This window comes from Hyperoodon ampullatus, assembly GCF_949752795.1.
Source record: "Hyperoodon ampullatus genome assembly, chromosome: 20".
In the NCBI taxonomy this organism is placed as follows: Eukaryota; Metazoa; Chordata; class Mammalia; order Artiodactyla; family Ziphiidae; genus Hyperoodon; species Hyperoodon ampullatus.
In genome coordinates, this window is record NC_136933.1 from 23,852,226 (window position 1) to 23,880,137 (window position 27,912).

General features: G+C 38.6%; 1 protein-coding gene across 4 annotated transcripts in view; it reads right to left on the reverse strand.

Annotated features, from left to right (window-relative positions):
• Positions 1–27,597, reverse strand: part of PRIMPOL (primase and DNA directed polymerase) — a gene marked incomplete at its 5' end in the record, with an annotated part of 35,952 nt that extends 8,355 nt beyond the window's left edge. The window contains 9 exons of one of the 4 annotated variants that reach the window (XM_079726591.1): positions 233–341; positions 414–500; positions 2,236–2,324; positions 4,534–4,696; positions 13,166–13,453; positions 17,691–17,838; positions 24,358–24,487; positions 25,376–25,473; positions 27,418–27,597. In XM_079726591.1, coding sequence (XP_079582717.1) covers positions 233–341; positions 414–500; positions 2,236–2,324; positions 4,534–4,696; positions 13,166–13,453; positions 17,691–17,838; positions 24,358–24,487; positions 25,376–25,473; positions 27,418–27,597 — 1,292 coding nt within the window. Of the gene's footprint in view, positions 1–232; positions 342–413; positions 504–2,235; positions 2,325–4,533; positions 4,697–13,165; positions 13,454–17,690; positions 17,839–24,357; positions 24,488–25,375; positions 25,474–27,417 lie in introns of those variants that run through there. The other 3 variants (XM_079726590.1, XM_079726592.1, XM_079726593.1) reach the window with 3 other exon arrangements.
• Between the last annotated feature and the right edge of the window lie 315 nt (positions 27,598–27,912).

Consider the following 27,912-nt stretch of genomic DNA (forward strand, 5'->3'; position numbering starts at 1 on the left):
GTTGAGAGTCCACCTGCCGATGCAGGGGACATGGGTTCGTGCCCCAGTCTGGGAAGATACCACATGCCGCGGAGCGGCTGGGCCCGTGAGCCATGGCCGCTGAGCCTGCGCATCCGGAGCCTGTGCTCCACAACGGGAGAGGCCACAGCAGTGAGAGGCCCGCATACCGCAAAAAAAAATAAAAAAATAAAATACTGGTTAAACACAGAACTCATTAAACAATATTACTTACATGATATTATTACTCTTGTGGGGTCTTCCAATGTTTTCACACCAGCGGTATTTACAAATATCATAAACCAATAATTCTTCTGGGAAAAAGTAGTTCCAGCGCCGAATTCCTGAACCACAAATAATGTTTCTAAAGATATTATTGTATCATATAACAGTTAATTAAGAATAAGATTGTTTACCTCCTTTAATGCCATTTTTGTTCACCAACGAGAGAACAAATTGATCAATTTCAGGGTAAGGTGAACACTGAAAACCTTCAATGGTTTCTACTGCAACAGAAAGAAAAATTAATTATAAATCATAACGGCTAAAAGATGAGGAGTTAAATTTTAAGTTGTTTAGTACAACTATGGGTTTTGCAACCTGCTCCTGCCAGTCTGTTTTGGTTTTTTTTTGGCCTTCTCTGCAATTTGTCTTTTAGTCAGTCATGGACTCTTACAAGGAAGCAGGTAAAATTCAGACCTCTCAAATCAAATTTTAGCTAATTTGCATAAAAAGCATTTAGTATCACTTCAGTTGCTTGCTTCATTCTGATAAAGAGAAAAGCAGCCCCTTGCATCCAGGAGCTGTCCTAGTATCATTGAGGCCTTGGTGTTGCTACAAGCTGGCTGGGGACTCACAGCTCAGCCCTGGTGTTCTCCTATTAATCATAAACTATTTCACAGAACTTCAACATCAGATAAGGTCACTCTGTGGCCATGATGATTCAAGACAAAAATGAACACCACTCTGTAATCATGTGTGAACACAGACAAAACATGAACATTTTCCAAACCACAAAAATGACCAAGCGCCCACCTATCTTGTCTAATGTAAGGAGCTGCTCCTTCTTGATAAGATTTATCAAGATATTTAATCATAAAATTGTCACTGACAGCACCCAACTCAAAACAAACACACTTCCTTGGAGACTTCAAAAGCATCTAACTCAAGCCTGAATCCTATAAGAAGTCCTTTCTAACCCCCTTTTACTGAGATGCCCCCAGTTTCCTATGGTGTGCATTCTCCACCGTGGTGACCAGTAATAAACTCGGCTTTACCACAGGTGTGTTCTCCGGTGCTCTTTACCTGTAGAACACTGACATTCATCATATTTTCTATCCAAGACTCTAATGGAATAATTAAAAATAATTTATTTAAAATCTTACTTAAATTTAAAGACAGAATACTCTTCTTAAAATAAAGCCCGATTTCACCTACAAAAATAGTACACATTTAAGAAATTTTGGAAAATATATTACAGCAGAAATGAGAGGAATGTCTAGAAATAACTGTTAAACAAACAGAGGAAAATAAACATAAGAAAATGTTATCCATATTTTTAAAATAAACCTGTGATCATACCTCACATATAATTTTGAGTCTTAATGTCATAAATGGGCATTTTTCATATTATATAGGCTTTATAAATTTAAATCAAATGGCTACAGAGTATTTTACAGTATGTAACCAATCCCATTTTGCTGTACATTTAAATTTTCAGTTTCACTATTATAAATAATGATAGCCCAAAATATGTGTATAAAAATATTTACTGGAGAGTTGATATATATCTTAGAAAAAGATCTATATTTTCTTCAGTATAGGAATGAAGAACACATAGATTTTGTGAAAAATTATATGGCCATTAAAAGAATGCAGAAGCTCTCCATGTACAGGAAATATAGGAAAAGCTCTGCTGGGTTAAATAGGCAGTTATTAACAGTGGTTACCCATCTTTGATTGTGGACAGAGGGGTGAAGAGAACTTTGTTTTTTAATTTTAATATGCGTTTATTTTATATAAACAATCTACATTTTCATATTTTTCCCCAAAACACCATAAAATGAAGATTAGTAAAGAAGCTTTAAAATACATCAATTATTATACTTTTTCCATTTTGGATAGAAACCCAGTTGTTCTGAAGGATCAGTACATATGAATACTTAAGATTTAAGATTTATAAGCAAAATAAATTTTGCATCCTTAAATTTTCATAGGAAATTGTTTTCTTAAAATTACCTGAAGTACTGGTATGGTTAAAATGCTCAACTCGTTTTTGTTTATTTTGAGATATGTCACATGTCAGAATTCGTAAAGTATCTGAGAATCTGAAGAAGAAAATATGTACAACAAAAAGTAACATTAGAATTAAAGAGACGTGACTACAGAAAGGACACAATTTCAAATAGTTTCATAATAAAATCCTTTGTTCAACAGATAACTAACTGTTCTAGGATATTTATGCCACATTTGCCTACAAAAGCACCAATCCAACCCATATAAAAAAAGAGTAGTTTGGTGATCATTTAAAACTGATGCTTTCCTCTACTACAGAGTGAATCAGAAGACTTTAGGACTGCTGAAGCTGCAGAATGAACTATTCCCCAAACATACAGAGCCTTTGAAATTTATGTTAACAAAATTTTAAAAGTCTGGATAATAGGAAGAAAAAAAGTGGGATGAAAGCAAAGGGAAAATAGGTTAAAATTAACTGAAAGCAAAAATACATTCATAACCATAAAGAATTTAGCCTTTATTTCAGGAAGAAAAATACCTGATATTTAGTTGGATACACAAATGACAATTAAGATAACTCTACTCAGTAAAAGAACTCTCCACTTCTGTAAAATTAATATTGAAACTACAAAAGAAATGAGATTAGGTAATCAAGAGATTACCTGTACTTTCAGGCTGTTATTAGAGACTGTGTTGCTTTTCCCATACATGACAGAATGTGACCTTATTCTGGTGCCAACAACAGTGGGGAGAAGAATCATGTAATTTTTACGACCACACTACCTCTAGAATCTCAGATAGGACGAATAATTAACATTTATTGAGCAGAGACCATGTGCCAGGTGCTGTTGTAAGCACACACATACAGCTCTTATTTAATCCTCACAACTCCATGAAATAGATGTTAATATTATTTCCATTTTAAAGGTAGGAAACTAAGACTTTGATGTTACTTCTAAGATTTGTTATGAAAACTTAAGTAGTCCATAAATATATAGAGAAAAACAACACATCTTCCCACCCTCCTGAGTAACCGCTATCAAGTCGACATTTGGACACAACTTGCCCTATGGCAGTGTATTTTAAGTATTTTGATTAAAATTTATCTCTATGAAATTTCTCTTTAAAATTATATGTAGGAAAGGCAAAAAGGAGAAGAATCAGAACAAGTTAATTCAGCAAGGCAATTTAGTCTGATCTTTAACCACATGTCCTACACTAACAAAATTGCCAGCCCAGAGTGAAGGGGAATAAAGGCATATATTTCTGTTGAGAGATGTCTTTCACACTTTTTAAAAATGACCAAAACATGGGAATTTAAATGTTCAGTAACAGAACTGACAAGAGTATATCAGTGTAATGGAAAATTATACAGACATCAACAATTTTATTTATTGTTGGTAATTATTAACTTGACAAATATTCATGACATAATGTTGAGTGGATAAAACAGGTGACATAACAATATAAATAATGATCTCAAGAAGTATGTTTCAAGGGCTTCCCTGGTGGCGCAGTGGTTGAGAGTCTGCCTGCCGATGCAGGGGACATGGGTTCGTGCCCCGGTCCGGGAGGATCCTACATGCCGTGGAGTGGCTGGGCCCCTGAGCCATGGCCGCTGAGCCTGCGTGTCCGGAGCCTGTGCTCCGCAGCGGAAGAGGCCATAATGGTGAGAGGCCCGTGTACCGCAAAAAAAAAAAAAAAAAGAAATATGTTTTAAATGAAGGGGCTATGTAAATTATATTTCTGTATGTGCATATATAAAAAGAAAATTAAATGTTAACAGTAATTATATTTCCAAATGCAATACAAGTCATTTTTCATTTTTATAGAATAATCATTTTAAAAAAACTGGAAAATATATCAAATATAATCATAAAAGGATATAAAGAGAAAAATGGTTAAAAAATAACTTTTACTATTATTATTTAGTTAACGGACAAAAAAGAACAGTTAACCTAGAATTTTAAGAAATGACTTTCTGGTTGAGAGTCCGCCTGCCGATGCAGGGGACACGGGTTCATGCCCCGATCCCGGAAGATCCCACATGCCGCGGAGCGGCTGGGCCCGCGAGCCATGGCCGCGGAGCCTGTGTGTCCGGACCCTGTGCTCTGCAACGGGAGAGGCCACAGCAGTGAGAGGCCCGCGTACAGCAAAAAAAAAAAAAAAAAAAAAGAAATGACTTTCTTTTACTCAAGATATAAAAAATTTATACAATTCACATTTTAGTAATATACAGTGCCATTCACTGCTTAATAAATATTCATGAACACACAATGATTTAATTCTGGTCCTGTATACCTGACATTGCTGACCAAAGCAGAGAGGAAATATTGATTTTCTTTGGAAATAGTCTTCGCTTGTATAGGATAAAATTTGTTATCTTCAGCAACCTCCAAAGGCACATACTTTCCTATTTTTGATGATTTATACAGTCGAAAGTTTCTATTTCTTGTATAAACTCCTATATCAAAAATTAATAAAATATGAATGCATGTTTTCAGTGATTTGTTTTTATAGTCAGCAAATATTAAGTTAATTCTGTATAGTATTATTAGAAAAAACACCTGCTTGTGGTTCAAAATGGTGACATAGGAAGATCCTGAACTCACCTTCTCCCAGGGACACACTGAATCTACAGCTCTACATGGAACAATTTCCTGTGGAAAAAAGTCTGAAAACCGGAATGGCCCCTTCACATCAGGCAAACGAGAGGGAACTCACATGGAAGCAGACAGGAAAGGCTGACAGGCACTCTCACCACAAACCCCACCCCAGGCACGGCAGCACACAATCAGAAGGGAACGCAAACCCAGAACCTCTCCCCAAGGCGTACAGGGTTCATACCCCACATCAGGCACCCCAACTTTTAAGACCAGCACCTGAGAGATGAGCCCTCCAAACACCTGGATTTGAAGACCAACCTGGCTCACACCCACGAGACCCACAGGGCCATGAAAACTGAAAACGGCTCTTAGAGGGCTCACATGAAGACTCACCAGCCCCAGGGTCAAGTGCAGAAGCAGCCCATCGAAAAGCGCCCATTCGTTATGTGAAAGAGACTCATTTACTAATTTTAAAGCACTGGTCTGAGGGGCAAGGTCCTGTTGGGATATTCTCTAAGGATGGAGGCTGGTGGGCACCACCTTCCTGCTCTCCTTCTGCCTTGCTAAAGCTGGAGGGAGCCATCTTTCTTTCATCTTTCTTTTTTATTTTATCAGCAGGTACCGTCTTCATACCACCCCTCTGCCTTGCTCCAGCAGTGGGTGCCATCTTTGTGCTCTCCCTCTGCCATGATCCAGAGTGCCAGTAGCTCCCAGAGGGGAGCTTCTACACACATCTGCTGCCCTGGTTTTCACAGCTGGTGACAGTTTCTGTGGCTACCATCCAGATACCTCTTGATCTCCTGGCTCTAGAGGTTAGGGAAGCTTGTGATCCTGGGTCCCATGGAGCTGTAACAATCAGAGAAACAGCTCTTGGTAGACTACCACTCCCAGAGTACTGCACAGACAGCAGACTTAAACACAACCCCAGTCTTTCTAACAAAGAGGCCTATTTGCTTGTCCTGGAGCTTAGGGGCTCCTAGGGAATGGAGGTCAGTGGACACCATCTTGGCACTCTCCCTCCACCTCACTAAAGCTCACCAGTATCTCTCAGAAAGGAGCTTATACACTCATCTGGAGCCCCAATTTTTGTGACTCCCGCCCAACCAGACTGCCTGGCTCTGGTGACTAGCAGGGCTTAAGCTTGTGATCCCACAGGAGTGTATATACTTGCATTCTTTAAAAGCTGCTGCCTGAAGGTCTGGCTTCCAATCAGCTTGAATCTAGGTGCTGTCTGAGATCCTCCCCTTTGGGGCACTGACTGGTCTTGGCACACACTCAGTTACTAGGAGCTATTAAATATACAATGGGGGGGGCTTCCCTGGTGGCGCAGTGGTGGAGAGTCCGCCTGCCGATGCAGGGGACACGGGTTCGTGCCCCAGTCCGGGAGGATCCCACATGCCGCAGAGCGGCTGGGCCCGTGAGCCATGGCCGCTGAGCCTGCGCGTCAGGAGCCTGTGCTCCGCAACGGGAGAGGCCACAGCAGTGAGAGGCCCGCGTACCGCAAAATGAAAAAAAAAAATTATATATATATATATATATTATATATATAAAATAGGCTGCTTGGACAAGCACAGAGGTTTGTGACAACATGAGCTAAGACAGGACTGAATGATAAAGTTCATCTTCTACACAAGGCCAACCCTTCAAGACTGGGAGAAGTGGCTGTTTCATCTAATGGGTAGAAACCAACACAGAGAGTCAAGCAGAATGAAGAAACAGAGGAATATATTCTAAATGAAAGAACAAGATAAAACCTCAGGGAAAAAAATCTTAATGAAATGGAGAAAAGTAACTCACCTGATAAAGATTTCAAAATAATGGTCATAAAGATGCCTGCCGAACTCAGGAAAGAATGGAGGAAAACGATGAGAACTTCAACAAAAAGAAAAATATAAAAAAGTACCAAACATAAATCAAAGAACTGAAGAATACCATAAGTGAACTGAAAAATACACTAGAGGGGTTCTACAGCAGACTAGATGAAGGAAAAGAGAGGATCAGTGAACTCGAACACAGGGCAGAGGAACTCACCCAATCAGAGCAGCAAAAAAAGAAAAGAATGGAAAAAAAAAGTGAAGACTTCTTAAGGGGTTTATGGGACAACATCAAGCAGACTAACATTCACATTAAAGGAGTCCTAGAGGAAAAAAAAGAGACAGAGAGAGACAGAAAGGAACAGAAAACTTATTTGAAGAAATAATGGCTGAAAACATCCCTAACCTGGGGAACGAAACAGACATACAGATACAGGAAGCCCAGAGAGTTCCAAATAAGATCAATCCAAAGAGACCCATACCAAGACACATTATAATTAAAATGCCAAAAGTTAAAGGGAGAGAATCTTAAAGTAGCAAGAGAAAAAACTTGTTACATACAAGGGAACCCCCATAAGACTATTACCCCAGAAGGGAGTGGTATGATATATTCAATCTGGCTGACATAAAAAAAGATTTCCAACCAAGAATACTTTACCTGAAGTTATCATTTATAATTGAAGGACAGAGAAAGAGTTTTCCAGACAAATAAAGGCTAAAGGAGTTCATCACCACACCACTAAACCAGCCTTGTAAAAATATTAAAGGGACTTCCTTAAACTGAAAAAATAAAAGGGGTGTTAATTAGTAACAAGAAAACATATGGGGACTTCCCTAGTGGTCCAGTGGTAAAGAATCCACCTTCCAATGCCGGGGACGCAGGTTCCACCTCTGGTCAGGGAACTAAGATCCCACATACCGCAGGGCAACTAAGCCCACGTGTGCCGCAACGTCTGAGCTCACGCACCTCAACTAGAGAGCCTGCATACCGCAAACTATAGAGCCTACGCGCTCTGGAACCCGAGCGCCAGAACTACAGAGCCCATGTGCCCTGGAGCCTGCACACCACAACTAGAGAGAGAAAACCCACACGCCACAACTAGAGAGAAGCCCACGCACCACAATCAAAGATCCCACATGCCACAACTAAGACCTGACACGCCAAAAATAAATAAATAAATAAGTCTTTTAAAAAAATGAAAGTATAAATCTCACTGGTAAAGGTAAATATATAGTAAAGGTAGTGGATTAAGACTTATAAAACTAGGGACTTCCCTGGTGGCACAGTGGTTAAGAATCCACCTGCCAATGCAGGGGACATGGGTTCAAGCCCTGGTCTGGGAAGATCCCACATGCCACAGAGCAACTAAGCCCATGCACCACAACTACTGAGCCTGCACTCTAGAGCCCGTCAGCCACAACTACTGAGCCCACATGCCACAACTGCTGAAGCCCACGCGCCTAGAGCCCATGCTCCACAACAAGAGAAGCCACCGCAATGAGAAGCCCACGCACCACAACAAAGAGTAGCCCCCACTCACCGCAACTAGAGAAAGCCCGCGCGCAGCAACGAAGACCCAACGCAGCCAAAAAAATTAAATAATTGTTATCAACTTAAAATAGACTACTATAAGTTGTTATATGCAAGCCTCATGGTAACCACAAAGTAAAAACCTATAGTAGATAATACACAAAATGACAAAAGGAAACTAAGCATACCACTAGAAAAGTCATCAAACCACAAAGGGAGAGAGCAAGAAAAGTAGACGGGAACAGAGGAACTACAAAACAGCAGAAAACTATTAACAACACGGCAATAAGTACATACCTATCAATAATTACGTGTAAATGGACTAACTTCTCCAATCAAAAGATACAGAGTGGCTAAATGAATGAAAAAACAAGACCGGGCTTCCCTGGTGGCTCAGTGGTTGAGAATCTGCCTGCCAATGCAGGGGAAACAGGTTCGAGCCCTGGTCTGGGAAGATCCCACATGCCGCGGAGCAACCAAGCCCGTCAGCCACAACTACTGAGCCTGTGCGTCTGGAGCCTGTGCTCCACAACGAGAGGCCATGATAGTGAGGGGCCCGCGCACTGCGATGAAGAGCGGCCCCCGCCTGCCGCAACTAGAGAAAGCCCTCGCACAGAAACAAAGACCCAACACAGCCAAAAATAAAAATAAATTAAAAAAAAAAAAGATTCCACATCTTCCCCCAATGTTGGCTTTCCTTTAAAAACAAAACAAAACAAAACAAGACCTATCTATATGCTGCCTACAAGAGATGCACTTCAGACATAAGGATACACACAGGCTGAAAGTGAAGAGGTAAAAAAAGATATTCCGAACAAATGGAAGCAAAAAGAAAGCTGGAATAGCTATATTTGTATCAGACAAAACAGACTTAAAACAAAGACTGTAATAAGAGACAAAGAAGGGTATTACGTAACGATAACTGATAAAGGGGTCAATACAAGAAAAGGACATTTGTAAATACTTATATACAAATATGCTCCAACCTAGGAGCATCTAAATATATAAAGCAAATATTAACAAACCTAAAGGGAGAAATAGCAATACAATAATAGTAGAAAAATTTAATACCCCACTTACATCAATGGATAAAGCATCCAGAAAGAAAATCAGTAAGGAAATATTAGCCTTAAGGGACACATTAGATCAGATGGACTTTACAGAACATTCCATTCAAAAGCAACAGAATACACATTCTTCTGAAATGCACATGGAACCGTCTCCAGGACAGATAATATGTTAGGCCACAAAGCAAGTCTTAACAAATTTAAGAAGACTGAAATCACATCAAGCATCTTTTCTGACCACAATGGTGTGAAACTAAAAATTAATTATAAGAAGAAAACTGGAAAATTCACTTGTATGTGGAGATTAAATAACATGCTAATGAGTAAACAATGGGTCAACAAAGAAATTAAAGGAGAAATAAAAAAATACCTTGAGATAAAAGAAAATGGAAACACAACATACCAAAATGTACAGGATGCAACAAAAGCAGTTCTAAGAGGGAAGTTAACAGTGATATAGGCCTACCTCAAGAAACAAGAAAAATCTCAAATAAACAATCTAAAATTATACATCAAGGAACTAGAAAAATAAAACCAAATGAAGCCCAAAGTTGGCAGACAGAAAGAAATAAAAGATCAGAGCAGAAACAAATGAAATAGAGACTAAAAAAACAAAAAACAAAAAGATCAATGAAACCAAGAGCTGGTTCTTTGAAAAGATAAACAAAATTGATAAACCTTAGGTAGATCCACCAAGAAAAAGAGCGGACTCATATAAATAAAATCAGAAATGAAAGAGGAGACGTTACAACTGACACAAAGGATCATAAGAGACTACCATGAATAATTATATGCCAACAAATAGGACAACCTAGAGTAAATGAATAAATTCCTAGAAGCATACAACCTGCCAAGACTGAATCATAAAGAAAGCAAAAATCTGAATGGACCAAGTACTAGTAAGGACACTGAATCAGTAAACAAAAACCTCCCAAGAAAGCAAAGTCTAGGACCAGATGACTTCAGATGTGAATTCTATCAAAGATTCAAAGAATACCAATCCTTCTCAAACTCTTTCAAAAAACAGAAGAGGGAACATGTCCAAACTTACTTTACAAGACCAAAATTCCCCGAGAGCAAAACTAGACAAGGATACCATAAGAAAAGAAAATTACAGGCCGGTATCACTGATGAACATAGATCTAAAAATCCTCAACAAAATATTAGCAAACCAACTTGAACACTACATTAAAAGGATCATACACCATGATCAAGTGGGATTTATTCCAGGGATGCAAGGACAGTCCAACATCCACAAATCAATCAATGTGATGTAACAACACATTAACAAATGAAGGATAAAAATCATATGATCATCTCGACAGATGCAGAAAAAGTATTTGACAAAATTCGACATCCGCTTATGACAAAAACTTTCAATAAAGTGGATACAGAGGAAACATACCTCAACATAAAGGCCACATATGACAAGTCCACAATTAGAAATACTCAGCAGTGAAAAACTGAAAGCTTTTCCTCTAAGATCAGGAACAAGACAAGGATGCACACTCTCGTCATTTTTATTCAATGTAGTATTGGAAGTCCTAGCCACAGCACTTAGGCAAGAAAAGAAAGAAAAAAGGCATCCAAATTGTAAAGGAAGAAGTAAAACCGTCATTGTTTGCAGATATATTGTATACTTGTATACCGGATATTATACAGGTCTGCCTCAACTAACAACTGGTTACATCCCAATAAGTTGAAAACGCATTTAATACACCTAACCTACTGCATATCATAGCTTAGCCTAGCCAACATTAAATGTGCTCAGAACACTTACATTAGCCTACAGTTGGGCAAAATCATCTAACACAAAGCCTATTCTGTAATAAAGCACTGAATACCTCATGTAATTTATTGAATAGTATATTGAAAGTAAAAAGAACAGAATGGTTGTCTGGATACAAAATGATTGTGACTGATCTATCTCCTGACTGCATGGCTGACTGTGAGCTACAGCTCACTGTCACTGCCCCTGCCCATCATCACAAGAGGGTATTATACCACATATCACTAGACCAGGAAGAGATCAAAACTGAAAATTCGAAGTACGGTTCCCACTGAATACATTACTTTTACACCACTGTAAAGTCAAAATATTTTAAGTGGGAAAAAAAAAGTGGTAGGTCAAACCATCATTAAGTCAGGGATCATCTATATGTAGAAAACCCTAAAGACTCTACCAAAAAAAATGTTAGAATAAATGAATTCAGTAAAGCTGCAGGATACAAAATCAATATACAGAAATCTGTGGTGTTTCTATACACTAATAACAAACTATCGAAAGAGAAAATAAGAAAACAATCCCACTTACAATTGCATCAAAAAGAATAAAGTATCTAGGAATAAATTTAACCAAAGAGGTGAAAGACCTGTACACTGAAAGCTACAGGCATACTTCAGAGCTACTGTGGGTTCAGTTCCAGACCACCACAATAAAAGCAAATATCAGAATAAAGTCACACGAATTTTTTCGCTTCCCAGTGCTTATAAAAGTTATGTTTATATTACATTATAGTCTATTAAGGGTGTAACAGCAGTCTTTAAAAATATACACACCTGGGCTTCCCTGGTGGCGCAGTGGTTGAGGGTCCGCCTGCCGATGCAGGGGACACGGGTTCGTGTCCCGGTCTGGGAGGATCCCACATGCCGCGGAGCGGCAGGGCCCGTGAGCCATGGCCGCTGAGCCTGCGCGTCCGGAGCCTGTGCTCCGCAACGGGAGAGGCCACAACAGTGAGAGGCCCGCGTACCGCAAAAAAAAAAAAAAAAAAAATATATACACACCTTAAGAAATACTTTATAACTAAAAAAATGCCAACCACCATCTGAGCCTTCAGCGAGTCATCGTAGTAACATCAAAGATCACTAATCATAGATCAAAACAATAATGAAAAAGTATAAAATATTGCAAGAATTACCAAATGTGAAACAGAGATACAAAGTGAGCAAATGCTGTTGGAAAAACTGCGATATCAGTGGTTGACTCAGGGCTGTCACAAACCTTTAATTTGTAAAAAACACAATATCTGTGAAGTGTCATAAAACAAGGAATGCCTGTTTTATTTCCAAATTCTTATACTTGGTTGTCAGGGGTGCTAGAAAGATATGCAATACAGCAGGAACACTTCCTATTCTCAGCCTGATTGGCCTGGTAATCTTGCTTATAGCTTAAACCTACTTTTCTTCAACTTGTAGACACTGAAGCTCTCTGAGTTGCTCTAACCATCAATGGCAAAAATGCTGCTCTTATGGCTTTTCAAATCACAAGCTAGAACTCAACATAAAAATGAGGTTTAGTTCACCAAATTGGAGCTCAGCTGAATTAGGGGTCCTGACTGGCCTGTGTGTTACCTAAACAGGCTGAGGTCTTGTGCCAGTGCTTCATATATCCTCAGATTCAGAGACCAGAAGCAAGCAGGGCAGAAGAGAGCACAGCTGAAGAAGCCACCAGTTTTATCATAGTAGGAAGTTGATGAAATAACCCCTGCAAAGCTCTTCAGTGCAGAAAACGCCAGGCTTACTTTGCCACATAATAGCTCCATTTTTACAGTGTACCTATTTTTACAATTTATTTCATCTAATTAAACCTGTCAGCAGCATTGGAGACTGCTATCCAACTGTCCCCTGTCATGAATCCTGTGAACATTTCAGAGCAGGAGCCAGCCACAACCATTCTCTTCTGGAGCTCAGGCCAGCCTGCTGCTTATGTCCCACAGGACCCCTTTAAGATCTCCTAACAGAAACCTACTAGATTTCCTGCACCTGAGCTCACTGATCACATTCTGCTAGTGACCCCAGTCGTTGTGGAGCAGTGGTGGCAGTAAGAATCCTAAGCCAAGTGACAAGTGGGCACTGACTGGTCTCTCACAGAAGTACACAAGGACAGTCCAACAGAGAGCTGTCAATTCTACTTACCTAGATCTACAAAAAGATGCTTTTCTCCTATGTTATTCTTCACAATTAAAAATGAAAGATCAGGACTGCTTTGCTTAGCTGACCCCAGCATCTCCAGTTTCTTTGAATTCGTTGTCCAGCTCTCTCCTATATTCTTATCTGTGGACTTTTTGCTAAAGGAAATTCCTTGTTTAACTGGTGTTTCAGAAAAATGGGAAAATTCATGGCCCACTGTCTCTGGAGTCATATCATCATCTTCAGTAGCAATTAAGTGAAAAACAGGCTCTAAAATTTTTCTCACAAAATTACCTAAAGGAAAAATAAAAACGTTAATCTAATTCTTTTCTGCAAACTATAACAAGATCTAGGCACAAATCTACACAGGACAATTTTACATAGTAAGGCTTCTACTTTCGATTTCTGGTTTTAAAACTGAGTTGTTGGGCTTCCCTGGTGGCGCGGTGGTTGAGAGTCCGCCTGCTGATGCAGAGGACACGGGTTCATGCCCCGGTCTGGGAAGATCCTACATGCCACAGAGCGGCTAGGCCGTGAGCCATAGCCCCTGAGCCTGCACATCCAGAGCCTGTGCTCCGCAACGGGAGAGGCCATAGCAGCGAGAGGCCCGCGTACCCCACACACAAAAAAAAAAACCAAAAAAACAACTGAGTTGTTATTATAAACTGTAACATACCTCTCCTATACTTCCTTTCTCTTGTGTAATCCTTTACTTTTTAAATTCCCTTTGACAGGGGAGTTTGGTGTAACTTGTAAACAAATCATCTTAGAAGGGAAGGTTAATGTGAGATGATTTGTCAGTGTTGCTAGTATGGGCCTGGGCCAAATGCTGTCACCAAAAAAAGCGCCATTTTAATGAATACAAATTGAGTAGAATTTACATTCACAATCAATGATTAAAGAATGCAAGGTTTACACAAGTAAACAGTGCTGCCACACTCTCCCTATGTCAGGACATCAGCAAATTTCTCAGGACTTATCTTCTCTCCTTCACTCGCATGACACGCCCCAAGAACCTGGACATTCACAGCCATCAGTTTAAGGTTCTTGCTCCTCCTGCCTCTCCCGATAACTGGTCATGAGCGGGGTTGTGGCTCAATAACTAAAGTCCAGAACTAAAGCAAGTAAATACATCTATTGTATTTCAACATTTATTCTAAGAGCTCTAAATATGAGTAGCACTATCTTTACATAGAAAAGATGGTATGACAATCCAGAGCTTCTTTAAACTCTCATAATTTGTATCATAAAATCAAATAACAATCTGGTTAAGTTGCTTCACACAGAACAATACCGGAGAAATGCACTACTATAAGAAAAACTTAATTTTAGTCTTTACAATTGGTATAGTCTGGGTTTGTCACTTTATTTACCAGACAGCCTGAACCCTTAAATCATAAGATACACATGCTCTAAGTTCAAAATTCTCTTTCTCCAAATTAGACTTAATTACTTCCCTCCTCAAAGAAACAAATCCACTATCTTCTAAAACTAAAAATCAAAATGAAGGCAAAAGAATTTGATCCTTGCAATCATATACAGACATGATTATCTCTGGAATGAGGGAAATAAGGTAAATACTGAGCAAAAAGAAATCATGATATATCAAAGGACAATAAAGCAGTCCAAACACAAATTGATAAAGTAAATTTTCCTGGAAATGTAACATTACACCTACTTGACACCAAGAGGCGTGGCTGCAGAACCAGTTGCCAAGACCATGCTTAGGAGGCTGGGCTAGAACGATGGACGGCGCAACCACCTTAACACTAACACCGGCTCCAGCAAACGACGCTGCTTTCTGCTGCTCTTCCCCGATAGTATCACCCTCCCTCATCATTAATACAGGGACAATTTTATTGGCTGGGAATAACTCAAAAGAACGTATCGATCATAGAAATTTCAGGTTCTATGGCAGGCTGGTAGGAAAGTATTTCAAGGAGATCAAATTTGTACATCTTGCTAACATCCTATGATCTTACACTTCCTAATTCCTCTTTCTGAAAGGCTGACAAAAGGAAGTAGAAATGTCACCAAGAGATACATTGAGGGAGGGGAACCAACGTGGTGAATCTGGACTACTTCATAATCTCTGCACCTCTGGTTCTGACAGTTCATAATTCTGGAGGATCGGAGCCGCGGATGGCATCCCGTTTACCAGGTCTGACCGTGCCTCTCACTCCAGCCACACTAGACTCCCACTGCTCCCCAAATTAGTCACGAACTCTTACCTCTATACTTTTGCTTACGCTGTTCTGACAGTAAAGCCTTTCTTATCTTTGCCTGATGGAATTTGATTTAAAGCCCAGCTTCAACGTCAGCTGCCCTCAGAAGCTATCTGTTGGAGACACTGCTAATTACCGGTCAAATTTCCACTCTCCTCTTCCGCCTAGCAGCAAATCTCCGTGCTTAGCCTCGTGGCTAGGAGCCAGAGCAGACCACGAGGAGTAAATAGGAATCAAAGAAATACCTGCTTAGGACTCTACCCCCCGCACCAGACAGCAGAGCCACCTAACGTTCAGTCATTCATTCAGCAAATATTAAGTGACTTCTTGTACTTATGGTAGCTGCTGCTGCTACTGTTATATTATTATTACTGATAAAGACATTACTATCTGATAAGCTCTGGAAATACAATAGTGAATAAGAAACAATCCATGCCCTAAAGAAACATTAAGTAGAATAGAGAAGACAAAACAAGAAATTACCCCAGGAAGCAGTGAAGGCTTTGACATGATAGGCACTGGGCACGCTCTGCAACCCAGAGGGAACACGAACCTAAGTCTTAGGGTTTGGGATGTGACAGAAAAGCCTTCTCAGATGACAATACCTACACTGAGTCTTAACAGACCAGGTGATATGGTCAGACAGCAGCGTCAAAAAGTGCAGAGGTTGGGGCTTCCCTGGTGGCGCAGTGGTTGGGAGTCTGCCTGCTGATGCAGGGGACACGGGTTCGTGCCTCGGTCCGGGAAGATCCCACATGCCGCGGAGCAGCTGGGCCCGTGAGCCATGGCCGCTGGGCCTGCGCGTCCGGAGCCTGTGCTCCGCAACGGGAGAGGCCACAACAGTGAGAGGCCCACGTACCGCAAAAAAAAAAAAAAAAAAAGTGCAGAGGCCTAAGGACTACAGAAAATGTGGCCCCCGTGGGAGCTAAGTGAAGAACAGAGTTAGAAGTGCCAAGTGGTGAGAGATGAGGCCAGTGCACAACGGGCCTCATCATGCAAACTAAGACACCTGGACTCTTCCCTGAAGGCAAGGAATAATCCTGGAAGGGTTTGAGGCACACAGTAGTATGATCAGATCAATCTAGCTAGCTGACTAAAGAAGTAAGCAAGACACAGCATTTCCACTTGGGTAACTGGGTGAATGGTCATACCACTCGGATATACACCTCACAGGAGAAAGAGCAAGTTTGGGAGAAAAGATGAGTTTCAAGTGTCTGTGTGGGGATGTTTAATGGGAGAACTGTCTTGGCTGCAGATAAAGACTTGAGAGTCATCAACACACAGATGGGAACTGAAGCCATGACAGTGGATGATCATTAAGGTTACAGACGGAGTGAACAAAGGGACAAGGACAGATTCAACAATTACTAACATCCAAGGGATGAAAGAAAGAGACAGAAAAGAGATGTCCAACTAAACTAAAAGAAAATGGGGAGATAATAAGGAGTCCTAGGTATACGGCACACTAGACCCCTGTGACCTAGTGTTACCCCAATCTAGCAATTAGACGTTGACTTTTATGCCAGTCTTTTAGTGACTATGTTCATGCCTTTTGCCCTTGGTACCCTGGAAACTGTCAGACACTTGTCCTGGAATGGATTACCTGTTACCTGAACTTCAGTCAATCAACTGCTTGCCCTACCCCTGCTCTGATATACACTCAGGATTTTGGCCTTTATTCAGATCTTGGTTTTCAGTGTTCCCTTTCTGCCTATTTGTTCCCCTTTGGACCGACTTCATTTTATACCTGGGCCTATATCTCTAAATGTCCAGTCCTGGAATTAATCCTCTGGTTACACTTTCAGGCTTACACATCTACACTTCTCTCCAACCCTAAGGTTTGGCCTGGAACAATAAACAAGGTTTTGTGAGTGTGGCCTGGAACCCAAGCCCAGTTCTCATGTACTAAAAGCTAAGGCAAGGCTAAAGCGAAGGTCAGAAATCCAGATCTGAGGCATCACAGATAAGACTTGAGTTAGGCCTCTCCTGCATTACCCAGAAAACTTCTGAAATGACTCCCGTTGGAACAGAAACCAGGACCAGGGCATGCATGGCCATCCCAGTATCTACAGCAAGAGGCACGAATGCCAAGGATATCCTGAGTACATTAATGTGTCTAAAATGTATCTAGAATAGCAAGATAGATCTAGAACTAAAGGTCAATCCTGAAAACATGAAAAATCATGATTCTTTTTTTTAGGACAGGTTAATGGCCATAAAACCTGACAAATACAAAACTTTAAGAGGAAAGGAAAACATAAGTTTTTAATATAATTGTGACTTTTTAAAAAAAACAGTACACTTACCAACATGAATATTATCTTTAAATGCCACATCACGGAGTTGAAATATTAAATGGCGGCTAAATTTTTCATTGGTGCTAGAATCCAAGTTGAGAACATCTTCAGCTGAACAACTAACCCTGTAAAACTGTTGAAGTGCTTTACAAACATGCTGGAAACACAAGTAAAACATCAATAATTAGTGTTTTTTGTTTTAAAATTTTTCCATGAGCAAAATTCAAATATCTTGGTACAAGTCTAATCTGTTTTTTATTTTGATATCAGATTATTACATAACAATTTTACTGAAATATACATATTTAAATTATTATACAGTTTATGTTAAAAATGCATAGGCTTCAGGGTTAAAGTCCTCTCAGAATTCAATTTATCTTATACATTAATCTCTAAAATCACAATAAAAATATTTCTTTTTAAGCACTTCTTTTTATAAATTTAATTTATATATTTATTTATTTGTTTGTTGTTTGGTTGCACCAGGTCTTAATTGCAGGAGGTGGGCTCCTTAGCTGCGGCATGCATGTGGCATCTAGTTCCCTGAGCAGGGATCGAATCCAGGCCCGCTGCATTGGGAGCAACAGAGTCTTATCCACTGTGCCACCAGGGAAGTCCTAAGCATCTCTTTAAATATTATCTATGAGTTAAAATGTGGCCTCCAGGGGTAGGTGATGCTAGTAATGAAAGCAGTTACGCGTTATAGGAAGGTAGCGAGCGCAGGGTTAGGAGCACACGATTAGGAGTCAGAAAGGTTTGAGTTCTGGCTTTGCCACTTACCAGCTCTGTCGCTTTAGTCAAGTCCAAACCTAACATTCCTCAACTGCAAAATGGGATAATAATAGAACCTAACATTTCAGGTTGTTGTAGGGAGCAAAGAGAAAAGGGGAGTAAAGAGTTGGCCCAATGCTGGCACACGTAACTGCTTAAAAGCATCAGCCGTGCAGCCACAAGACGAGTCACTTCTGAAGCCTCAGTCTTCTCTTTTGCAAAACGAAGGTACTAAGAAACACCACACACGTATGGTACCGGCACAAAAACAGAAGTATAGATCAATGGAACAGGACAGAAAGCCCAGAGATAAACCCACGCACATATGGTCACCTTATCTTTGATAAAGGAGGCAAGAATATACAGTGGGGAAAAGACAGCCTCTTCAGTAAGTGGTGCTGGGAAAACTGCACAGGTACATGTAAAAGAATGAAATTAGAACACTCCCTAACACCATACACAAAAATAAACTCCAAATGGATTAAAGACCTAAATGTAAGGCCAGCCACTATCGAACTCTTAGAAGAAAACATAGGCAAAAAACTCTATGACATAAATCACAGCAAGATCCCTTTTGACCCACCTCCTAGAGAAATGGAAATAAAAACAAAAATAAACAAAAGGGACCTAATGAAACTTAAAAGCTTTTGCACAGTAAAGGAAACCATAAACAAGACGAAAAAACAACCCTCAGAATGGGAGAAAATATTTGCAAATGAAGCAACTGGCAAAGGATTCATCTCCAAAATTTACAAGCAGCTCATGCAGCTCAATATCAAAAAAACAAACCACCCAGTCCAAAAGCGGGCAGAAGACCTAAACAGACATTTCTCCAAAGAAGATTTACAGATTGCCAACAAACACATGAAAGAATGCTCAACATCATTAATCATTAGAGAAACGCAAATCAAAACTACAATGAGATATCATCTCACACCGGTCAGAATGGCCATCATCAAAAAATCTACTAACAATAAATGCTGGAGAGGGTGTGGAGAAAAGGGAACCCTCTTGCACTGTTGGTGGGAATGTAAACTGATACAGCCACTATGGAGAACAGTATGGAGGTTCCTTAAAAAACTAAAAATAGAACTACCATACGACCCAGCAATCCCACTACTGGGCATATACCCTGAGAAAACCATAATTCAAAAAGAGTCATGTACCACAATGTTCACTGAAGCTCTATTTACAACAGCCAGGACATGGAAGCAACCTAAGTGTCCATCGACAGATGAATGGATAAAAAAGATGTGGCACATACATACAGCGGAATATTACTCAGCCATAAAAAGAAACGAAATTGAGTTATTTGCAGTGAGGTGGGTGGACCTAGAGTCTGTCATACAGAGTGAAGTAAGTCAGAAAGAGAAAAACAAATACCGTATGCTAACACATATATATGGAATATTAAAAAAAAAAAAAGGTGATGAAGAACCTAGGGGCAAAATGGCAATAAAGATGCAGACCTACTAGAGAATGGACTTGAGGATATGGGGAGTGGGAAGGGTAAGCTGGGACAAAGTGAGAGAGTGGCATGGACATATATACACTACCAAATGTAAAACAGATAGCTAGTGGGAAGCAGCCACATAGCACAGGAAAATCAGCTCGGTGCTTTATGACCACCTAGAGGGGTGGGATAGGGAGGGTGGGAGGGAGGGAGATGCAAGAAGGAAAACATATGGGGACATATGTATATGTATAACTGATTCACTCTGTTATAAAGCAGAAACTAACACACCATTGTAAAGCAAGTATACTCCAATAAAGATGTTGAAAAAATAAAAAAATAAAATAAACAAACACCACACAGGGTTATCTTGGGATTAGCAAAAATGTCTGTAAACTGCCAAACACTTAGATACCAAATAGTTATGCAGTAAATTGTGTTTATTAATGTTATTTTGGTATTATAGCATACCACCTCCCATCATGCTCTCTGATCCTACTCTTCCTCAGTAAATTCTTTCTCAGAGAAGCCTTCCTCAATTTCGTTATCTACATCAAATTGCCCCATACATATTCTACCTCTATTTGTAGTACTTACAACAGCTGCAATTTTTGTGATTATTTTGATAGGTTTCCTCTATATCATAGAGAATATCCCTCAGGATCTGTTCTCTCCTGCTTCTGTAGAAATAGGACCCTGATTATTAGGTAGATATGAGGTCATCGAGAATAAAGACCATGTTCCCCAGACTCCCTTGCAGTAAGGTGTGGCCATGTGATTAAGTTCTGGCCAAGAGGATGTGAGCAGAAGGAAAGTATTCCACTTCTACATTATAATCTTAAAGGAAAGGGGCATGCTCACCCCTTCCCCATTTTCTACTGTCTAAAATGTAGACACAGTGGTGCTGAGCCATCTTGGACAATGTAAATAATGGCATCTTAGGAAGAGCAAAGCAACAGGCCTAGTCCCCTAATACAATGGAGTCACATCCAGATGTTACATGAGAGAAATAACTTTCTATCTTGCTTATGCCCCTTTAATTTTAGGTCTTTATTATGGCAGCTAAATCTATCCTAACTTATTATCCTCCATTACATGATAAATTCTGTGAAGGCAGAAATCATGTCTCTTTGGGCTAGCCATTGTATTGTTAATGCCTAGGCACACTGACACTAAGAGGCTGAAAAAATTTTGATAAATGAATAAAGTCTAGTTATGTACTTTGGAGCTATACAGAGTAAACGTAAAAACTGTAGATAATAAAAGTAATCATAGTCCCCTTAAGTTCCTTTTCCCAAGTTAAATTTTAAATAAAAATTTAAGTTACAGGGAATATAGCCAATATTTTATAATAACTATAAATGTAGTCTGTAAAAATTTTGAATCACTGTTGTACACCTGAAACTAATATATCGTAAATCAATTATACCTCAACTTTAAAAGTTTTTTATTTAAGTATTTAAGTTGTAAAATCCAGAAGTTAAAAATATATGATTATTTGAGCAATGTTACCTGTCAACATAGTTTTACAAAATGCTTTAGCACCAGAAGTCATTCCATCTGGCAGAAGTGGCTTACTGGAATTGTCAGTTAAAAATTGTCAGTATCACAATGGAATATTACTCAGCCATAAAAAGAAACGAAATTGAGCTATTTGTAATGAGGTGGATAGACCTAGAGTCTGTCATACAGAGTGAAGTAAGTCAGAAAGAGAAAGACAAATACCGTATGCTAACACATATATATGGAATTTAAGAAGAAAAAAAATGTCATGAAGAACCTAGGGGTAAGACAGGAATAAAGACACAGACCTACTAGAGAATGGACTTGAGGATATGGGGAGGGGGAAGGGTAAGCTGTGACAAAGCGAAAGAGAGGCATGGACGTATATACACTACCAAATGTAAGGTAGATAGCTAGTGGGAAGCAGCCACAGAGCACAGGGAGATCAGCTCGGTGCTTTGTGACCGCCTGAAGGGGTGGGATAGGGAGGGTGGGAGGGAGACGCAAGAGGGAGGGGATATGGGAACATATGTATATGTATAACTGATTAATTTTGTTATAAAGCAGAAACTAACACACCACTGTTAAGCAATTATACTCCAATAAAGATGTAAAAAAAAAAATTTGTCAGTATCAAAGGGCATTACATATTATCACTAGTTACTATTAGCCAGTTATTTATTAACCATCTGTTATGATAACAGCTAACCTATGCCTCCTCACACAGAGACGCTAAAGGAAAAGTACTTATTGTATTATACACTTGTTAACATACAAAGTAACCAGTAAATGAAATTAATTTCAATATAATCATTTGTAAAGGTTATATTAAGTAAAATAATCCTAATAACTTTTCTACCAACATGATCATGTTAAATAAAAATGCTGTATAATTTTAAACTCAGACTTCTACAACTTTTTCCAACTTTTGTTGATGTTAAAGATTAGTTGTTCAAGACTAATTTGGATAAGATTGTATAAAGAATTAGGAGGAAAAAAATTTAAACACCTACATGATCTTTCCCATACCAGTGTTTATTCTTGTTATAAATGGGATTTGCACTAGTGTTGATTCCATTAGGGATAAGTTTCCAGTTTCTAATACAATGAAGTACTAATACTTCTTTTTTAACAGTATCACCATATTAAAGTGCCAGTGAAAATCTCTGAATCTTAATTCCTTGTTGGCCACACAGAGCCCACATAACAAATCCTACCCTAGACTGTAGAATTGTATCATACACTAGAAAAGAGTCAATATCTATGGATTATTAAAAATGTAATTAAGGTTAAAAATTAAATATAACTTACCAACTATAATGAAATAAAACATTTAAATTTATTTTTAAGGGTCCAATGGCTATCTTAAGAAAAACATAACTTTTCTGTTGTTTTTTGGGAGGGCTGGGGGGAACTTATGTATATTTCTTTTGCTTCAAAGTCAGGAGAAAGCTGACATTATGATTTTTTAAAAAAACAGTATTTGCATACATTTTTCAAATAAATTTAAAATAAAACATGTAGAGATCCGACAAAATCAACAGATATTTTTAATCAAAAACATTTTAATTTGGATGTATTTTTAACATTATAAAATGAGTCATCTACAGTTAACATCTAAAACAAAAAATAGTTAATGTTAATACCTACTGAGTCCAAATAATAGTCAATATAATTTTAGTACACCTTAATACAATCTTAAAAGATTTTATAAACTAACCTAATAGAGCTTAGTTGCACAAGCCCATATTCCTTTTATTACTAACTTCCTGGTTGACACTGCTAAATCAAAAATATATACTAGAACTACACTTTTTCTCTTTGTGAAAAACAAAGAGAAATGATAATTGTAGTTCTAGACCAGGTTTTGCCAGTAACTAGTTGTTGGACCAGGAGTTGGAATTAAGTCTCTCTAGGCTTTAGCTTCCTCATTTATGATGATGTAAGACAGAATAGTTTCCAAAATTTCTGCCAGCTCGAAACTTCTGATACTATTTTTATCAAAATTTTCTTGAAGTTTATCTTAGTACTCAATTTTTCAGTAAAAATTACTTCACCTAATCTTCACCAGAGTCAACTATTTGTAATGCAAAAGAATATATAATTAAGAAACAGAAAATTCCCAAACTGCCACCTTTCTCAGTTTTTTGGGTTTTTTTTTTTAATATATTTATTTTTGGCTGCATTGGGTCTACGTTGCTGTGTGTGTGCTTTCTCTAGTTGTGGCGAGCGGGGCTACTCTTTGTTGCAGTACACAGGCTTCTCACGGCAGTGGCTTCTCTTGTTGCGGAGCACGGGCTCTAGGCACACGGGCTTCAGTACTTGCAGCGCGTGGGCTCTAGAGCACAGGCTCAGTAGCTGTGGCGCACAGGCTTAGTTGCTCTGCGGCATGTGGGATCTTCCCGGACCAGGGACTGAACCCATGTCCCCTGCATTAGCAGGTGGATTCTTAACCACTTCACCACCAGGAAGTCCTCTCAGTTTTTTTTGATACAACAATATTACGAAATATATAGACTTAAACTGAACCTTCCTCCTTTTCAGAAGTTTACTCAGAGAAGTGGCATTAAGAAACGAGGTCGGGCTTCCCTGGTGGCGCAGTGGTTGAGAGTCCGCCTGCCGATGCAGGGGACACGGGTTCGTGCCCCGGTCTGGGAAGATCCCACATGCCGCGGAGCGGCTGGGCCCGCGAGCCATGGCCGCTGAGCCTGCGCGTCCGGAGCCTGTGCTCTGCAACGGGAGAGGCCACAACAGTGAGAGGCCCGCGTACCACAAAAAAAAAAAAAAAAAAAAAAAAAAAAAGAAACGAGGTCAAAAGGAAGAGTAACAAGAAAAAGGAGAAACACAGAACCTATATATTACATAGGTTGGATTCATTTAACGAATGAATGAGTGAATGAAAAGATACACAGGTAGATATAAGGAGAAAAACCTGAGTCTGTAATTTACCTCAATGAGTAATGCAACCATCTTTTTCCCATCAGCTCCTGGATTGGCGAGTCTGTTAAATTCCAAATCAAAATAAAGCTTGCACACAGCATTTTCAGGAATAACTTCATAGCAGTGTAAGAGATTTCTTCTGAATTGAATAATTCAAGATTGTTAGGTTTATATCTCATACCTTTTAAATCACAGAAGTTGCTCTTGTATCTCAAGATAGTATATTAACTGTGATGTAATGACAGATAACTATGACATAATGAAGACAAGATAAAGTGAACAACTGCTTACCACAGGTTGACGGAACACAGTATCAAGAGTTTCCATCAAACAAGATCTAACAATCATTTTCTGTAACATTATTTAACTGGAAAATATAGTCAACTTCATACTGTTATTTATTCACAGATAATTTTGATATCAGGTAACACTTCTACATGTTTTTGGTATCACCATGAAGCAAATTTTGTTTAAGAACTTTCTCAAACTGTGATCCCACAATCACATATTCTTGGGATTCCATGAATTTTTTAATGAGAATTTTTAAGTTCCATATTTTCATTAGGAATATTTTAAAAACTGGTTACATACATTCTGAATCACCTGACTTCAATGAGCTTTCAATGCTCACATGTGCAGTTTCATTCTCACTGGAATCAAGAGGTATGACTTTAAGATGGGTTATTAAGAAGAAATGCTGACTTGATTAGTAAATGATAAACTGCTTAGTGGCATCATATACAAATAAAAGGTTTACAGTAATTTGAACAAAGAAAAGTGATGGTGGGAATTGTGTCATCACATGGTACAAGAATTCAAAACACACGCAATTTCTCTCTCCTAGCACCTGGTGAGATAATTCAGTGTTGCTATCACAAGGAAACTCCAGAATTCAATTCTAATAGTAAAGTAGTAACTAACTGCGTGACTGAGAACTACGAAAGCCAAGGCAGCCTAATTTAATTTCACAAGCATTTCCAGATGAAGGAAATGTAATTTAATGTGTTGTGCTTTAAAAGCTACTTACCGGGATTCATAGTAAAACCAAAGTTGAGCATACGTTGTTACGAGGTAAATACGTTGTCCGTCGCCCACTTTGTATTCCAAAGCAAATACATGAACGTCCTTTATACAACCAAAAATAATATTCAAAAAATTAGTAAAATGCAAATTTAAAATCAACTGTAGCTATTAAATGTTCATAAAGATTTTATCATTCAAATTTTCAAAAACTGGAACATTTGTATTATTGAAAACAAGAAAATTAATCACTAAATCTATGCCAATCAAAATCTAGTTATTTGTATTTATTTATATTTAGTCACTCAGGTAATAATACATGTTCAAGGCAGAAACAATTAGAACATCCAGACTAAAACTAAAAAAAGAAAGAAAAATCATTTTTCAGTCACTCGTTTGACTTCCTATTACAGTTTTATCTGCCAGTTTATGAAAAAGAACTTATTTTTTAAAACTACCTGAACATTACTGTAAATAATTTGGACTAAAGTTAATAAATTTCCTAGAGTATATAAAAAATACATAAGAACCATTTTAAAAAATATATTTGTATGTAAATCTTAAAAGCTTAAGGAAAGTTTTAAAATGCAGAACATTCTAAAATGCAGCATTATTCTTTCCCATAGAAAAGGAATACACAAGTTCTTTTGTTTCCACTTAGCTAAAGGTAGCTGTTGAGCCTATAAAGGAACTAAACTTCCATTTTCATGAGAGAAATCATAAAAAGACTAAGTTACCCGACCCTATTAAAAATCTTCTTGAGATAAATTTTATAAACTGATGATTGGTAAATCCAGCAATCATACAGCTGTTTTTTTTAAGTCAAGATTAAGCGAATCTGTATTTTAATTTCTGATACCTGAATTAGGGTTACACAAAATGCACACAAAAGGCTTTTCTTCTATTTCCTAAACTATTCTGATGAGATATGAGTGAGCTTCTGTTTACCAGGGAAAGAAGGTCCTCCTCCTTAAAAACTTTTAGCATTTTGAGTTTTTATATATAATCAATTTTCAGAATCACAATATATTTATGGATTTATGTTGGAAAGATGTATCTTTTCGTTATATTTCTTTATATTCCCCACAGTGCCCAACAAAAAAAGATGTGCAATACACACCTGTTTATTTTTGAGAACCATTCCCTTTGTGAGGCTAGCATGTAGCAAGCACTTCCTTCCTCCCATTTTCCTAATGTGTTGGAAATTATGATAAATCCACTCTACCACTCCAAAGCACAAAAGGGACAGTAGAGAGATAAAAACGTGTGCTTTGGTACTATGATGTAAGTTTTAGGGCTTATTAACTCTAAGCTATGACATCTGAGACATTTTCATTTGCGACTATTTAAATTCAAATCTCCAATCCCTAATTTCATCCTTAAAATCTCACACTCTGGGCTTCCCTGGTGGTGCAGTGGCTAGGAATCTGCCTGCCAATGCAGGGGACACAGGTTCAAGCCCTGGTCCGGGAAGATGCCACATGCCGCAGAGCAACTAAGCCCGTGCGCCACAACTATTGAGCCTGTGCTCTAGAGCCTGAGAGCCACAACTACTGAAGCCCGCACGCCTAGAGCCTGTGCTCCGCAATAAGAAGCCCGTGCACCGCAATGAAGAGGAGCCCCCGCTCGCCACAACTAGAGAAAGCCCATGCGCAGCAACGAACACCCAACGCAGACCAAAAAAAAAAAAATCTCACACTCTACTTATTTCCTGATATTTCTGTGGGTATTATTTTATATTTTAGTTTAACTCTTACACTCATTCTATTATTTTTCAGTCCATGAATACAGTCACTTCTCCTCTAAGCATAGCTTCATTTCTATGTCATTACAAATTTTTTAAACTATTTGGCACTAGATATGTCATTTTTTTCATTATTAATATAAAGTAAATGGTTAATGATTCATGGATATCTTTCCTAAATAGTACAAAAAGATAGCAATTAAATTCTTCTGGTAAAATATGTGGACTGAAATGAAGACAAACAACAGATTTTTTTTGGAAATCTTAAGGTATAGTAGCCCTAAAAAAAAGATGAGAAAAATTACCTCTTTACAACTTTTAACAAAATTAAAAGCTTGAGTTTGCCGATGAAATAGTTTCCAAATGGATGGTGGTTCTTCTGGCTTAGACAATCTTGGTCTGTACTCCAAGGGCAATGGTTCCTTCTCATAACGGGATGCTCGTTCTTCAATTTGCTTCAGTCTTGCTTCCCATTTTCTCTTCATTGGTTCAGAAGTATGCAGAGACTAAATCCTATCCCAGGTAGGATCTCTTGTCAATTACTACTAAAACAAACAAACATGGATGTCAGTTTCTTTGTTTAAAATGTATTTTGTTTGGTAAAACTTCAAAGCTCATTTCTGCTTATTTCTTTGCTTTATAGTTTATGTTTTGCGTGAAGTTTTGTTGTGAAACAAGGACAGGGCTGGTTATCAGAAATCTTTAGATCCTGGCTCTTCCATCTAATAGCGCTACAGTTTTTTTTTTTTTTTTTTTTTTTTTTTTTTTTTTTTTTTTTTTTTTTTTTGTGGTACGCGGGC